This window comes from Choloepus didactylus, chromosome 17 (assembly GCF_015220235.1).
Source record: "Choloepus didactylus isolate mChoDid1 chromosome 17, mChoDid1.pri, whole genome shotgun sequence".
Lineage (NCBI taxonomy): Eukaryota > Metazoa > Chordata > Mammalia > Pilosa > Megalonychidae > Choloepus > Choloepus didactylus.
The window spans coordinates 44,933,505-44,947,303 of NC_051323.1; the positions used below are offsets into that span (position 1 = coordinate 44,933,505).

Below are 13,799 nucleotides of genomic sequence, written 5' to 3' on the forward strand. Positions count from 1 at the left end.
TGATCCTATTTCATAGATAAGGAAACTGAGGTGCAGAGAAGCTACGCAGCTTGTTCAAAGTCACACAGCCCATGAGAGGCTGAGCTGGGATTCGAGCACTGGGTGGCTCTAAAATCTGTGCTCTGAGCCACACCTCCTGCTGCCTCTGCTGACTGTCTCTGCTGGGGAGGAGGCTGCTCTGCCTCCCTGCTCCACACCCAGGGCACAAGTATTCACACGTCCATCAGCAGTGTGCACACAAGCACACATGCACACACACCCAGGGCTGGAGCCTTCCGACTGGGTCCAGAGCTTCTCCCAGAAACGCAGCAAGGTGAATGTCTACGAACCGTGTCACTTTCCATGCTCTGGGCCCCTGTCGTGGGCCAAGCTCTCGACCTCCCCATCATCCCATCATCTCTGGAAGGGCCACTGAGGCAGAGGGGACGCCGGAAGGCTCATCTGTCCATGGTGCAGGCAAATGCAGAGCTGGGACCCACCTGGTCTGCTGTCCACTCTGGACCCCCCGCCTCTCTGGCTAACCCCCTCCCTTCCCCAATATCTAAGGAAGAGCTTTCTCAACCCCAGACATGGGCAGGTTTCCCAGGGCTCTTGGGCCTGGGTCAGGCTTATTAGGCTAATTCCCAGGCATCTTTCCCAAGGGCCTGCTATGAGCCCAGCACTGGGCAAAGGGCTGTGGCAACACCATGGGAAGAGGAAAGAGGCATGGCTCTTGCCTATAAGGAGTCCACAGAAAGGCTGAGGAGAGAAGACACATGCCACCTCCTCCAGTGCTCTCTCAGGAAACAAGAGGGCATGAAATCAAGGAGAAGAGGCCAGGATACTGCACAGGGGCCTGGTGCCAGCTGGAGCAGGGAGGCTGGGTCAGTGGGCCTGCCTTGGCTTCAAGGAGCTGCTGCATCTGTCTCCTCCACTCCCAGCAGACAAACCCAGCCTGCCCTCGTCCCTCCCCTCAAAAGTCCTCCAGCGGAGTTGCTGAGAAGGAGAAGGGGAAGGGGAAGGGGAAGGGGAGGTGGCTTTCCCTCCAAGGCCTCCGCCTTCCGCATCCCCATTAGCTCAGGCCTCTCCTCTGTGTCCTCCTCTGGCCTGGTGACCCCTGGACCCTTGAAATACTGGATCTTCTACTCCTGACCCTGCACATTCCTCCCCCCACACAGACCAAAAAACTGATGCTATTTAAGGAACCATTTGAGGACTCAGCAGTTGAGCAGCTGGTTCTTTTTCTGTCGTGCTGGTTACCTAGCAACGCAGCCGATGCATTTTTCGGAGTAGACCAAGGGAAAGAACAACCTACATCAGGGCATGGTACTCACCCATTATTCCTGCACAATGAGGAGCCAGGTAAACATCTATCTGCCCTGCCTCACCTTCAGGGAACTTCGATGCCCAGCTCAGGTCTGGCCATTCACTGCCCGCAACAACCAGGCAGGCTGATTTCCCGTAAAGGATTCCTCAGAGGGTAGTGAATGCACTTCCAGAACAATCTCCCCCCTCACTAAATGCACTGGAGGGTGGTAACCCGGGTCTCCAGCCCGCCGGGGCCTCATGCAGGAGGAACTCACCCATCACCCCAGCCCCTGCCTAAGCCCATCATTATGCCCACCCGACCCCCAGACAGGTTCAGAGACTCAGGCTGTGTCTGCAGTGGTGTCAGCCAGGAAACCAGCTCCCAGGGTCCTTGAGCAGTGCCAGGCTGCGGCTGGACCTCTCTGACCCTGGTGGAAGCTCCTGACATCTCAGGCTGATGTGACACTGCTTCTTGACCCTGGGGGTGGGGGTGTGGGGTGCTGCCAGGAGCTCCCCCCCCCCCCCAATTAAAGCTAAAGTCTGTGTGCAGTGCATTTTTGGAGGAGGGATACCCAGCTTTTCTCAGTTCCTCAGAGGGGTCCACGACCCACACATGGTTGTGGGGCCTGGGCTCCCCTCCTCTTGGATGCTCACTATGGCAAGATCAGGGGCAGCTTCCTCCGTGTCTGGGGTGGGGCAGGGCTGCCACACTCCTTCCGGAGCAGTCTGCCCAGGCTCCCTGTTGGCCCCACCCCTCCCCCACTGCACGCCCTACAGCCCCAGGCAGGCTCTGCCTTCCAGATCCTGCTTCACCCACCACATGGCCCATCCTTCCAGCCACTGCACCTGCCCCTGCTCTCTCCCCTGCCAGGAAGGCCCCTCTCACTGTCCTCCATCCACCCACAGCTCAACAGGTGGGTTTCTCTCATTTCCTGCCTCTGGGTGAGCCAGGGCCTTGCACACAGGGCGAGGGTGGCTCAGGCTGTGACTTCGAGATGCTCTGGCAGGGGGTCGGTGTCGGGAGGAGGGGCAGAAGTGTGGGAAGACAAATGCGGGGCGGGGGCCCAGATGGCTCCCTGTGGGCTCCTGGCTCTACTTCCCAGCCTCTCCTCACCCCGTGGAGGAGGCGCTGCCAAGCCCGGGTGGGGTGGTGGGGGGCTCTCCTCAGAGACCGCTGCGGGGCCGGAACGGAAGGAGGCACAGATGGGCTGTGGAGGGGGAGCGGGCGGGGAATTCCCTCAGTCCCATGAAAGGGCTCCGGGTATTTACAGCTCCTGGAACAACGTGCAAGCTCATGCCACCTTATTTCCTGATTCGTAGCGCTCAGCCCCAACACCCTCAGCCCCCAGCTCCGGAAAGGCTTCCTTCCATGTCACTGTTTAAAATAGAAGCTTATGTAAGCATCATTCTGAGCTGAGGAAAAACCAGGGGGTGCTGGAACAGGGGGCTTGGTGGATCGAGGGCAAATGTACACCCTGGCCACCGGGGGCATGGTCCGCTCTTGCTATGGACACAGCGCCGTCTGGTCCTGGCCCTGCCCCAGTGCCCCCGCCACACCATTCACTCAATTCTCCCTCCAAACTCCCTTGTGGAAGCTGCGGCTCCACTCTACGCTGGAGGCCCTCCCTCCTGGGAAGGTCCTGGGCTCAGGGCAGGGCTCCGTGCCCAACTCCACCCTCGGCGGGCAGGAAGGGCCCTACAGCCCAAAGGGGACGCTGCTCCCCTCGTCCCAAACCCATGTTGCAAGCAGTTGTGCCCACTGACTTGCCAGCAGAAATGCTACGCTGTCCCTCCGTGTGCACACACACTCAGAGAAAAATACCCAGGAATTCACACTCGCACACCTGACCGCAGGTTGACACCAGATTCACACACACACCCTTCTGTCCCCTCACTCTCCTGGTGGATGACACTTCCGAATCTCTGCCCCCAGGCTCCCCTCAGGCCCCAGGGAGAGGCTAGAGGAGGGCAGAGCCCCCCGAGGGTGAGTGTGCAACTCCAGAACCCCTGGGCCTTACCTTCCCACAGGCCACCATGGACAGGGCCACTTGGTACCAGAGGTGAAATTCTTCAAATGCAAATTTCATGGCGCGCTCCAGGCACTAGGGAGGGAAGAAGGGAGTCAGAACCCCTTCGGGGTATTCACTGCCCAAGTCCCTGCCCACAGGTGGCTTTGGGAGACCCGCACCCAGTTCCTGTCGGAAAACCCCAGGGAAACGCTGTTCCTGCTGCAGGCAAGTGGCGTGACCCTGCCTGATCTCTCGCCCTCTCCACCCTTGGCGCTCATAGCCGTAACATCTCACAGGGCAACTGCGAGGAGCAAACGAAGTGAGATTTCTGAAGGTGCTTTTCAAAATGTAGACATCCAATAAAAAGAATAACAGCTAACATGTTACCTGTGTGCACGGCACTGTGTTCAGCTTTTTACATGCAGTAATGCACTGAGTTTCCCCTAAAGCCCTGTGAGGTGGGTTCTCTAATGGCCCCATCTTACAGATGACGAAGCTCCCCGTCTATAATTTGCCCAAGGTCACAGGTGGCCTGATTCCAGAGCCTATGAGTAAAGTGCCTCCTGGGGCAGGGGGTAGCAGGTGGGTGGCATGGCCGTACCTCCGAGAGCATGACGTACTGCCCCCTCCTGCCCAGGGTGATACTCAGGAGGTCATAGATGGCCGCGGCGTTCTGCAGGCTCACTGCCCGGTCCTCCTTCTGCTCTGGTGCCCGGCTCAGCACCACGTCCCGAGTTGCCTGTGGGCGGGGCATGGTTTGGGAGAGAGTGAGGGCAGAAAGCAAGCAGGTGTGGGCCCGCTGGCCCACCCCACTCACCGCTGACCCAAGCCAGACGGAAACAGCCAGAGCCCCCTTTCCCACTCCCACCCCCACGCAGGCCCCGCCCAAGAGAAAACCCTTTGCCCAGGATGGGGCAAGGGGGACAGATGCCAAGGGCTCAAGCACCTGGGATTCAATATTTTACTCTGAAAAATTTCAAACCTACAGAAAAGTTGTAAGAACAGTACAATAACTCCAAACCCTTCACCTAGACTTATCAGTTGTTAACAGTTACTGCATTTGCTTTGTCTCCCATGTTGCTGTTGTTGTCCAGCTGAATCACTGAGAGTCAGTTCTGACAAAATGACCCTCATGCTAAATACAAGAGGACGTTCTCTCATAACCACAACGGAAGTGCCAAATTCAGGGAACATAACGGTAATAAAAGAGTGTTATCAAATACCACCCGTATTCACATTTCACCACTGAGGCCGTTAAATGTCACTATAGTAATTTATTTTTCTTATTCCGGAAACCAACCCAGGATCATGACTTGCCATCAGCTGCTCTACCTCTTTAGTCTCCCTTCACCTGGAAGAGTCCCTCTGCCTTGCTTTGTCTTTCTTGACCCCGGCAGTTTTGAGGAGCACAGACCAGTTGTTGGGGGACAGTTGCTCGTGTGCGTGTACCTGTTCACCAACAGCAAGAGCTTCAGCTCGTACCCGATGCTGTCGGATGTGGGCCGGCTCTGCTGAGGCCCCTCAGGGCCCTCCTCTCTCCCTCTACACCACCCCACCCCCGCCAAGGCCCTCTGACGACGAGCCCTCCCTACATGCCACTCTCCTGCCGTCACCCCTGCACCCAGCCCAGAACCCTGTCCTTGGCGCCCTCCAACCACAGAACTCTCCTCTGTCCCTCCCCAAAGAACCTCCCCGCACTCAAGGACGCTGTTCTCGGCATCCAGCACTCAGAACTGCAGTCGCTCACGGAGCTGCCAGATGGCTGCGCGGGGCAGGGAGGCGCAAGGGAAAGGTGCTTTAAGAGTGGGCGATTCTCTCCAGTCCGAAGAGAGGGCGCTCCCGGGTCGCCGAGCCTGGAATCATCAGGACCCTCCTGCTCTGAGGTCCGCGGCATGCGGTTCCCACCCACCCACCACCTTCACTGGCACAAGGGACAGGGCAGAGAGGAGCAGCCGAGGCGTCGGGGTCTCTGAGCCGGCACAGGACAGGGACCAGGCTGTACAGACACCTCCCCTCCTGTCCCCACCCACACTCGGCGGGCTGCGCCCGCGCTGAGGCTAAGCTGGGCTCTGACCAGGCACTTCTGCAGGCTGCTCTCTCTCCTGCCCTTTCTCCCTCTGCCAAAGGGGTCTCTTCCCAGCACCCCCTCCCTCTGTAGAAGGGTCTGAGCCCCCTTCCGTGGAGTGGGCCTCACCATCTTCCACTTTCCCACACAGGACCTCAGAACCAAGGACCTGGCCTTCCTGGAAGAAAAACGGAGCCGCTGACTCTTAAAACCCAGGCCCCACTCCTCAGACAGGTCCACCCAGGTGGTCCTCACACCCTCGCTCCTCTGGACACAGCTACTTTCCTGTCCTATGGACCAGGGACCCGGCTCCCCAGGGTGAGGGGCCAGAAGCTCAGCGGCCTTTGGACTGCAAGCTCTGGGGGTGTCCTGCATGCAAGGACTGAAATACACTCTCACAGAGGCTTCCAAAGACGACTCCAAGACCCGAGGAAGTGACTCACCCATGGGGGATATCAGGCAGCAAGGCAGGCCAGTGGCCAGGGTCCCAGTGGCCGCCCCCACCCCCGCTGCTCCCCAGCCACTAACAGTGAGTGCAGCCCACTCCCCAGGGGCATGAGGCAGCCCTGGAGGGGGTGCAGGGGAGGGGCAGGGAATCCCCAGCAAGGCTGAGCCTGGTGAATGAGAGGGGGTCAAGTGCTCCAAAGGGTTAAGGGGGTGGAGGTGGAGTGCCAAACAACTCCCCCTCCTTTTCAGTGAAATCCACCCACACAGGAAGAGAAAAGAAATTCTGAGGAGAGGCTCCGCAGGAGCTATTGCACTGAGCCACGTGGGAACACAGGACTCCTGTCCCCAGCAATGTACCTCTCCACACTCCACCCACAGTCTCACCTCCAGCAACATCCAGCACTTGCCACCCAGGGTGGGGCCCGAGGACACCTCCAGCAGAAGCGTCCTGGGGGGGGGTGGGATGCGAAGGGGTCAGGGGGACACAGTCCCTGCTCTCAGGGAGACCAGGGTGGGGGCTACAAAAAACGGAGGGAGGGGGCTCATACAAGAGTTGCATACCTGAGCTGATCTGACCCAGAACTTGGGCGGGACGGGGAGGGGGCATGAGGGAGCAGGGCGGAGCCAGGCCACCCGCAGGGGCGGGGAGAAGCCTCCTCGGTGCACTGGAGGTGGAGAGGGGCCAGCGTCCCCACAGCCTGCGCTCAGATTGGCCTGTCCTTGAAGAGTAAGCCCCTGCCCCCGCCAGAGCCCCACCTCCCAATTCCCCCACCCGCAAGATGCCCTCAGGATAAAGCCTAGACTCCTCCCATGGCCGCCTTCCAAGGCCCTTCACCGTGGGGCCCCGTCTCCGGCGTCTACCCCGGAGCCTCACGCCTCTCCACGCAGCCCCCCATCCTTATAGGCTCCCATCTCTGGTCCCACTGGGGTTCTCTCCAGCCACCTGGATCGTCTGCTCGTTCCTCCAGCTCCACTCAGGCATCCCTTACCTCGGGTGCCGGCCCTACCTGTCCCCTGAGGCCAGGTCAAGGCCTCCGTCCACCCTCTCTCTGCACCGGGCCCACACCTCCGCCCCCGTGCACCCACCCTGCCGTCTGCCAGCTGTTGCGGGCAGAGATCGTGCCTGCTGATCTCTAGAGCCCAGCCCCCTGCCCGCACTCATACCCACAGCTTCACACAACCCAAGTTTGCAGGGCGGGAGACATCTGAGGGAGACTCCCCGCATCAGGTGGGAAGTCCTCCTGTCCCCCTTGCCCTTTGGGAGGTGCCTCTGGATGTGGGTCTGGTGGGAGCGAGGGGGTGGGGACTGTCAGATCCGGGCACGAATGAGGTCAGAAGAGTCGGAGCAGGAAGGAGAATCGCAGCAGCAATCTCCTCAGCCTGGTGACCAGGCGGGCGGCAGGGAGGGTGTCTTCCCGGGGGTCCTGAGGACTCACACCTGGGCGAGAGGGAAGTGGGATTCCCCAAAGAAGGACAACCCAGAGCAGAAGGGAGCCCAGCGGGTCCTACGGCTTTGGGGCAGGGCTGCTGTGAAACGCAGGGTGCTGTTTGCTGGGCAGCGACTGTCACCATGGGTCCGTGTGTCACCAGGGGCAACAGGGCGGGGATGGGGAAACCCTGTTGGAGGATCCATGGGGGCTGGTGGAAGGGGCCCAGCACTGTGGGAAATGATGTGCAGCTCAGGGGTCAGAACAGGCCTCAAGGACAGGGCCTCAACGACAGCGGCAAGCCCTGCCCCGTGCCCCCAGGTGTCCAATGCCAGCTGTGCCTTGAACTAACTCCCTCTCCTCCAGCCACATTCCTTCCCCTACACCATTTAAATGGCCTCAGACTCCCACTTCAGAAGAAATCCTCGATCAAATGCAGTTACCAGACGTGAATGCGATTCCGGTGGCAATATGCCGATATTATGTATTCTTGCTACTGTCCTCCTTACTCTTCTGGGAGCAATGGAATTTTCTCCCCTGGTCTCTCCCGGCCTTGGGTGCTCATGGCCATAACCCTGGACCCACCCCCAGGCTCCCACCTCAGGGGATGTGCTGACCTCAGGCCTGCATTTAATCTCGGGACTCAGACTCATGCAGCCATCCCTGCTCCCGTCCTTTGGCCCCCTGGGTGGTCTCCAGGGGCAGCCTCCCCTAGAGCCAGGAAGATTCACTCCAGGCCTCCCAGCAGGTCAGAGGAGGAGCAGTCAGACAAACAACACTTACCCCCCTACCCCCTACCCCCACTATCCAACAGCTCATCACTGCCAGCATCACCCACTTATCTTAGGACCATGAAGCCAATATGGGGCCTTAGGAAAAGGTCCATGGGAGAATCTCTGTTTCCCCAGGCAGGCCAGCCCACGTGACCCCTAAGGCACCGCGACTCTTGTTCAAACAGCCATCCCTCTATTCCTTACACATATGCCATGCACTACCCTTTCAGGAGCTGAATTTCCCGTCCACCATCTCATCTCATCTGGCCTCCCAGCAAGGCCACGGAGGGGACAGGGATGAAATTATGGACCTCCCTTTGCAGATGAGGAGACTGAGTCCCAGCAGGTGAGCTAAAATAAGGTTCCAAGGAATGGAGGCTGAGCCTCTGGCTGCCAGTCCAGGGCAGCCTCCCCAGGCCCTAACTGCCTCCTGGGCCTCTTCTGCCAGCTCAGCTTCTGACTCAGCAAGGTGTGAGTCCAGTTCGGACCCTCTCCTGGCAGCAGGGCCTCAGGCAGCACCACCTTTGCTTCTGCCCAGTCCTGTTTCTTCCCTCTATTCCTAGATGTGATCAGGGCTCCAATCCAAGGGAAGAAAGGGAACTAGCTTTCAGAGCACTCTGTAGGTGGCATCTTGCAATTCTGGCCATGACCTTGTTGTGGACGATCATTCCTGTTTCAGAGATAAGAAGACTGAGAGAGGCCCAGGGAGGCCAGGCAAGCTGCCCAAAGCATACAGACAGGGGGCTGAGACTTAGCATCCTGGCTTCCATTCCTGCCTCCAGCTGCCTCCGAGGAAGGGTCCAATAGCCTCATCAACAACACTGGAGACCCTCAGATGGCTCTGCTCATAAAAGAACCAAATCGAAACACAGTCCGAGTTTTCCAAATCAGGGACTGCTTCTCAGACAACCATGTCCCTGGCACTGCTCAGCCGTGAGATCACAGCCAGCCTCCACATTGGCCCCAGGGCCTGCTGCTGATGCCCCAGTACAACCGTGCCTGGAAAAGGGTCGCCTGGCAGCATCTGTGCTCAGCACCTGTCCCCTCCCCTGAGGACGCTGTAATACTCAGCTCCTGCTGCCACCCCCGACCAGTGGACATAATTACCACTGGCTCTCAAGCTGCCAGTCCACAGAGCCAAGAAATAACACACTCTGTGGCAAGCCCCCCTATTCAACGACCCGGGCCAGCCCCTGCTCTCCTGCCATGTCAAGCTCCTGGGCAGAAATCATAGCCCTTCCCACCAGCTAGGGAGAGAGGCTCTCCCACCCTGATGAACAATACTCGAAGCTGATCTGAGCTGGCACGGTTACTAGACCCTTCACCAGCCGCAGCCTTTGCCAGAGCAGGGCCTTGTGTTGGAGCAAAAGCTGGAACATACTGTGCTCATCCGCAGAATGCCAAATGGAATCAAGCTCAGGAAGCACTATTTTTTTTCTTAAACTTTTTAAAGTGAATGGTAACGTCAAGCCATCCATTTAGCTGCTCCCTCCTCAAGCAACCCTGTACCCACCCACCAAGCTTCTCAGGGTCAGGCTCCGGCCAGTTTGCAATCCAGATCCAAATACCCACACCCTTCAAAGGGACTCTCGGGAGGCCTGCTGAGCCAGGGGCAACCCGCTGACCAAGGTCCTCTCAGCAAGCCCTGCATCCCATGCCCCAGAAGTCCAAAGGAACACTCATTTCTGGCTGTTCAGGTATCCACTTCACGGGTTCTCTGTTCCTCAAACTCCACTCCCAACCTGGCACTCAGAAGTATCACTTAATTTAAAAGACCCGTTTCTCAATGCTGATCCCAGCTCAGAAACTGCTGGGCCTTCGATCAGAGGGCAAAGCTTCCAGACATGGCTCTCCTGCTCCCCCTTGGACCAGTCCTGGACCACCCAACCACCCCACTCTTCCTTCGCTGCACCTGCAAAGCCCTCTCGCGGCCAGTGCTGGAGTGCATGCTGTCCGCTCTCCCTGCCCAGGACACAGCAAATGGGCCTTGGGATCAAATCTAACCAGCACTTTATGTTCTCTGTCCAGCACTCCTCATCTCCCTCTCCTGTGGAGGGATCACTTACACACTGATACATGCGATATTTTAGTTGTTAATTAATTCTGCCTACCTCCCTCACTAGAATGTAAGCTCCACGAGGGCAGAGACTTTGGGCCTGGTGCAAAGTAGACAGTAAATAGTTGTTGAATGAACGAATGAATTCCTTCCATCTGCACAGTTACCTATATGAGTCATTGTCATTTTATAGGCAAGGAAGCTGAGGGTCAAAAGAGGAAGTGTTGCCCATGGCCTTAGGCTGACAAGTGGCAAGAGCTAGAGCCTGAACCCAGGCCTTCTGCCTCTAAAGCTCATGCTCCTTCCACCTTCAATGGCCACTCCCTCGTAGCCATCACAGAACCCCGCACAGTGCTCAACGCACACTGTTTGATATTCGCTGATATCACCTCTTATAATCCCAGAAGAGGTGGGTCAAGACTTGTTCCCTCAGTCCCTACTCATCTGGGGCATGACCCATGGCCCCAAATGCAGCCCCATTCAATGTGATGGTTAATTTAATGAGGCAACTTGGTTAGGTTCTGGTGTCCAGTTGTTTGGCCAAGCACTTGGCCTGCTTTTTACTGTGAGGGTATTTCGAGATGGAGTTTACACCTACAATCAATTGAGCGCATCTACAGTCAACAAAGGACATGGCTCAGCAATGTGCAGAGCCTTCACATCCAATCAGTTGGAGGCCTCAGAAGCCAGAGCTGAGACGTTCAGAGGTCAGAAGAAGAACTCAGATTCAACTTCAGCATTAGCTCTTGCCAGGATTTCCAGCCAGCCAACTTCTCTAGGGGAATTTGGACTACAGACTTTGGCATCACCCTTATCAGAGTTTTCAGTTTGCAGCCCACCCTATGGAGATCAGATGTGCCAGCCCCATGAGCCCATTCTTTATAATAAATCCATATATCTGGTTGGTGCTATTTTTCTGGAGAATCTTGACTGATATATGCAGCCAGACCCAAAGCAATAAGCAAGACCCACTCCACGTGTGGTGAGCAGGTCCAAGAAGCTCCCTACTCAGAAATACCCCTGGGAGGCAGAGTTCTGCCAGGACCTGGGCGGCTGTGCCTGAGCCCCGCAGCCTAAACCCCAGGATCAGAGGGTCAGAGGGTCAGAGGGTCAAAGGGCCAGAGGCCCCTGAGGAACCCCCAGAGCTTACCATGGACTCGCTGATGAGAAGGAGCAGGAGGGCTTCTTCTATGTTATCCTTCGGGCAGTAGAGGCTGCAAGACACAAACGGCTGGTCTGGCTCAAACACAACGAAGCAGCAGCACCGGTCCCACATCAGCCCAACGCTGGCCTGGCTGTCCAAGTCAGCAGCAGCCCCAGTAAGGTGACCTTCTGCATAATTCAGAGGCACCGGATACCATCTGCAGCTCCAGCATGCCTCAAGTTAGAGACCTGCAAGGCTGCTGTGGGCGGCGGATGTTGGGCCAAACACTGTAGATGCTCCCAGGGGAAGAAATGCCCCTTCCAACACCTATCAGGGCCTCAGATGCCTGGGGCAAGGGGTGGGGAAAAGCAAGAAAGAAGGTCTACCAGGTTGGTCACAGATCCAGCCTTCAATTATTGGTGTAAATAAGAGAGAAGCAAATCTCAGAGTAAGCAAGACTACTGGGAAGGCAGATAACTCCCAAATATTTGGCTTTTGATGCTTATGGGAGTCTCCCCTCACTCCCACCCCATGCCCCAGGGGCCTACCAGGAGGTGAGCTGGGTGGAGGTGGGAAGAGAGCACGGGTCAGAGAGGGGCCACCAGCGGAGATCAAGTCTTGGATGAGGACGTGAGACTGTGGGTGTCCAACAGGGCAGATAGAGCTTACTTGTCTCCCTCGTAGAGGTGAGGTTTCCGCAAGGCCTGCATGATGAAGGAATTCTCCTCCTTGGTCATGAACTCAGGCAGCGGGTGGGACAGGGGGCTCCAGTAGCACTCCTCACTCAGGGAATGGAGCAGAACCCCTGCCAGATGCTTAGCCGCCATCTGGCAGAGAGGGAGGGACTCAGACCCAGGCACATTTTGGCTCTCCCCAACCTGGCCTAGAACACCCTCCTCCCGCCACCCAGCCACATCTGCCTGCCGTGCAACCTGCTGCCCCTCTGGGAGGCCCCTGCTGCACTCCCAAGGGTCCCTCCACCCCTTGTGTTGGCCTTTAATGCTTCCTACTTTAATCTTCTTTCCTCTCTCCTCTCCTAGACAAGAGGTGCATTTCCTCCTCCTTACCCCCTGGAGCCCAGCACAGTCCTGAGTACTCTGTAAGTCCTTGCAGAGTTAGGAGAAAAGCATGAAGCTATATGCACAGGGGTCGCTCTCTGCCAGATGCTTCTCCTGATCTCTGACCAAAAATTCTAGAGCGGGAAGCATCTGTGGTTCTGACTTTGAGTAGAACTAACTTTAAGGCCTAAAGAGGCAGGCCTGAGTTGGGGCAGGACAGCAGAGTCAATGTTACTTACTAAAATCGGAAATCCCTGAGAATTAGCACACCACCTGGCAAGGACATAGTCTTCCTCTGATCTAAAGCTGGGGGCTATCTGCAGTGCTGTGATGAGAAGGATGCCGAGGGTGCTCCCCAGGCTGAGTGGGACAGGGTGCTGCGATTGATTAACAATGTCTGCCGCGAGCACAGTAGGGAGAGCAGGAGCAGGCAGGCACCCTGGTTGCCTTCTCTAGTCTCCCACTGAGATCTGACCCCTGAGGACACCAGCCACAGCCAGCACCAGCCCCAGGCCTCCTCTGGTTACCACTTTGAAGTTCTGAGTTGCTTTGGTCTCCACAGTCCGGAGAACCTCCCGGAGCTCTCGCATGCCTTTGACGATGTTCCTAGTGGGAGGACAGCAGAAGCAGAGTCATTACCAGCCTAGTTCCCACAGAGACCCTCATCAAACCACAGGCCTTAGCAGGAGGCCTGCCTTTGGAGGTTTATTCAAAAATAATCAATAAATGGAATAAAGGTCAGAGCTGCAACCAGGACCCTGGAGGGCCAGGACGTTAGCAATCAGAGAATAGGGACATCCCTTCTCTCCCAAGCCCCTCAACAAGTTGGGCTTCCATTTTACCACCAGAAGGACCCTGAGACTGAGCATTTAAAACAAGATTTTATCTTGGCCCAAGACTTTTTTTTACTTGAGTCAACCTCAAATTCTTCCTCACCCGCAGCAACTCTGGGATCCATCCTTACCTCAATCCCAACTTTCCCACTGCCCTGGGCTGGCCAGCTGACTGCTGGCGTCACCTCGGGCCCGGATGGCTACACCAGCCTGTCTCAGCCCCTCCAGCTAGCCCTCTAGGCCTTGAGGCATTTTCAAGCTTTTAAAACTATAACCCACAGTAAGAAATATATTTTACATCAAGACCCAGTATACACATCCTCTTTCCTTATATAAAACTGAAGAAAATTTCTTGAAACAATACTTACATCTCCCATGTACAATTCATTCTGATATTTTCTGTCTTACCTCCTCCCATCCCCTTTTATTAAAACGCAGGCTGCAGTGCACTAAGTAGATCTCAAAACCCACTAATGGCTTGAGGCCTGCAATCTGAAAAACACCGCTCCCTCCTCCGAGAGTGGGCCCCTGTGACAGGCAAAACCATCATGCTCCTCGGGGGTTAGGCCCCTGCGGCCCACCCACCCTGGGCTCACAGGATCCGGCGCCAGCCTCAGCATGGCTGCCCAGCTGGTGGGCCTGCCCTTCGCCTGCTCCAAACTCATCACCTACCACTCCAGCCCTTCCTGAAGGACCCACG

General features: G+C 57.0%; 1 protein-coding gene across 3 annotated transcripts in view; it reads right to left on the minus strand.

The window, feature by feature from the left end:
• Positions 1–13,799, minus strand: part of TTC7A (tetratricopeptide repeat domain 7A) — a 126,408-nt gene that overhangs the window by 58,168 nt on the left and 54,441 nt on the right. For all 3 annotated transcript variants that reach the window (XM_037806987.1, XM_037806985.1, XM_037806986.1), the window contains exons 6-10: positions 12,794–12,872; positions 11,878–12,035; positions 11,215–11,278; positions 3,898–4,035; positions 3,306–3,389 (exon numbers count right to left, since the gene is read on the minus strand). In XM_037806987.1, coding sequence (XP_037662915.1) covers positions 3,306–3,389; positions 3,898–4,035; positions 11,215–11,278; positions 11,878–12,035; positions 12,794–12,872 — 523 coding nt within the window. The remainder of the gene's footprint in view (positions 1–3,305; positions 3,390–3,897; positions 4,036–11,214; positions 11,279–11,877; positions 12,036–12,793; positions 12,873–13,799) is intronic.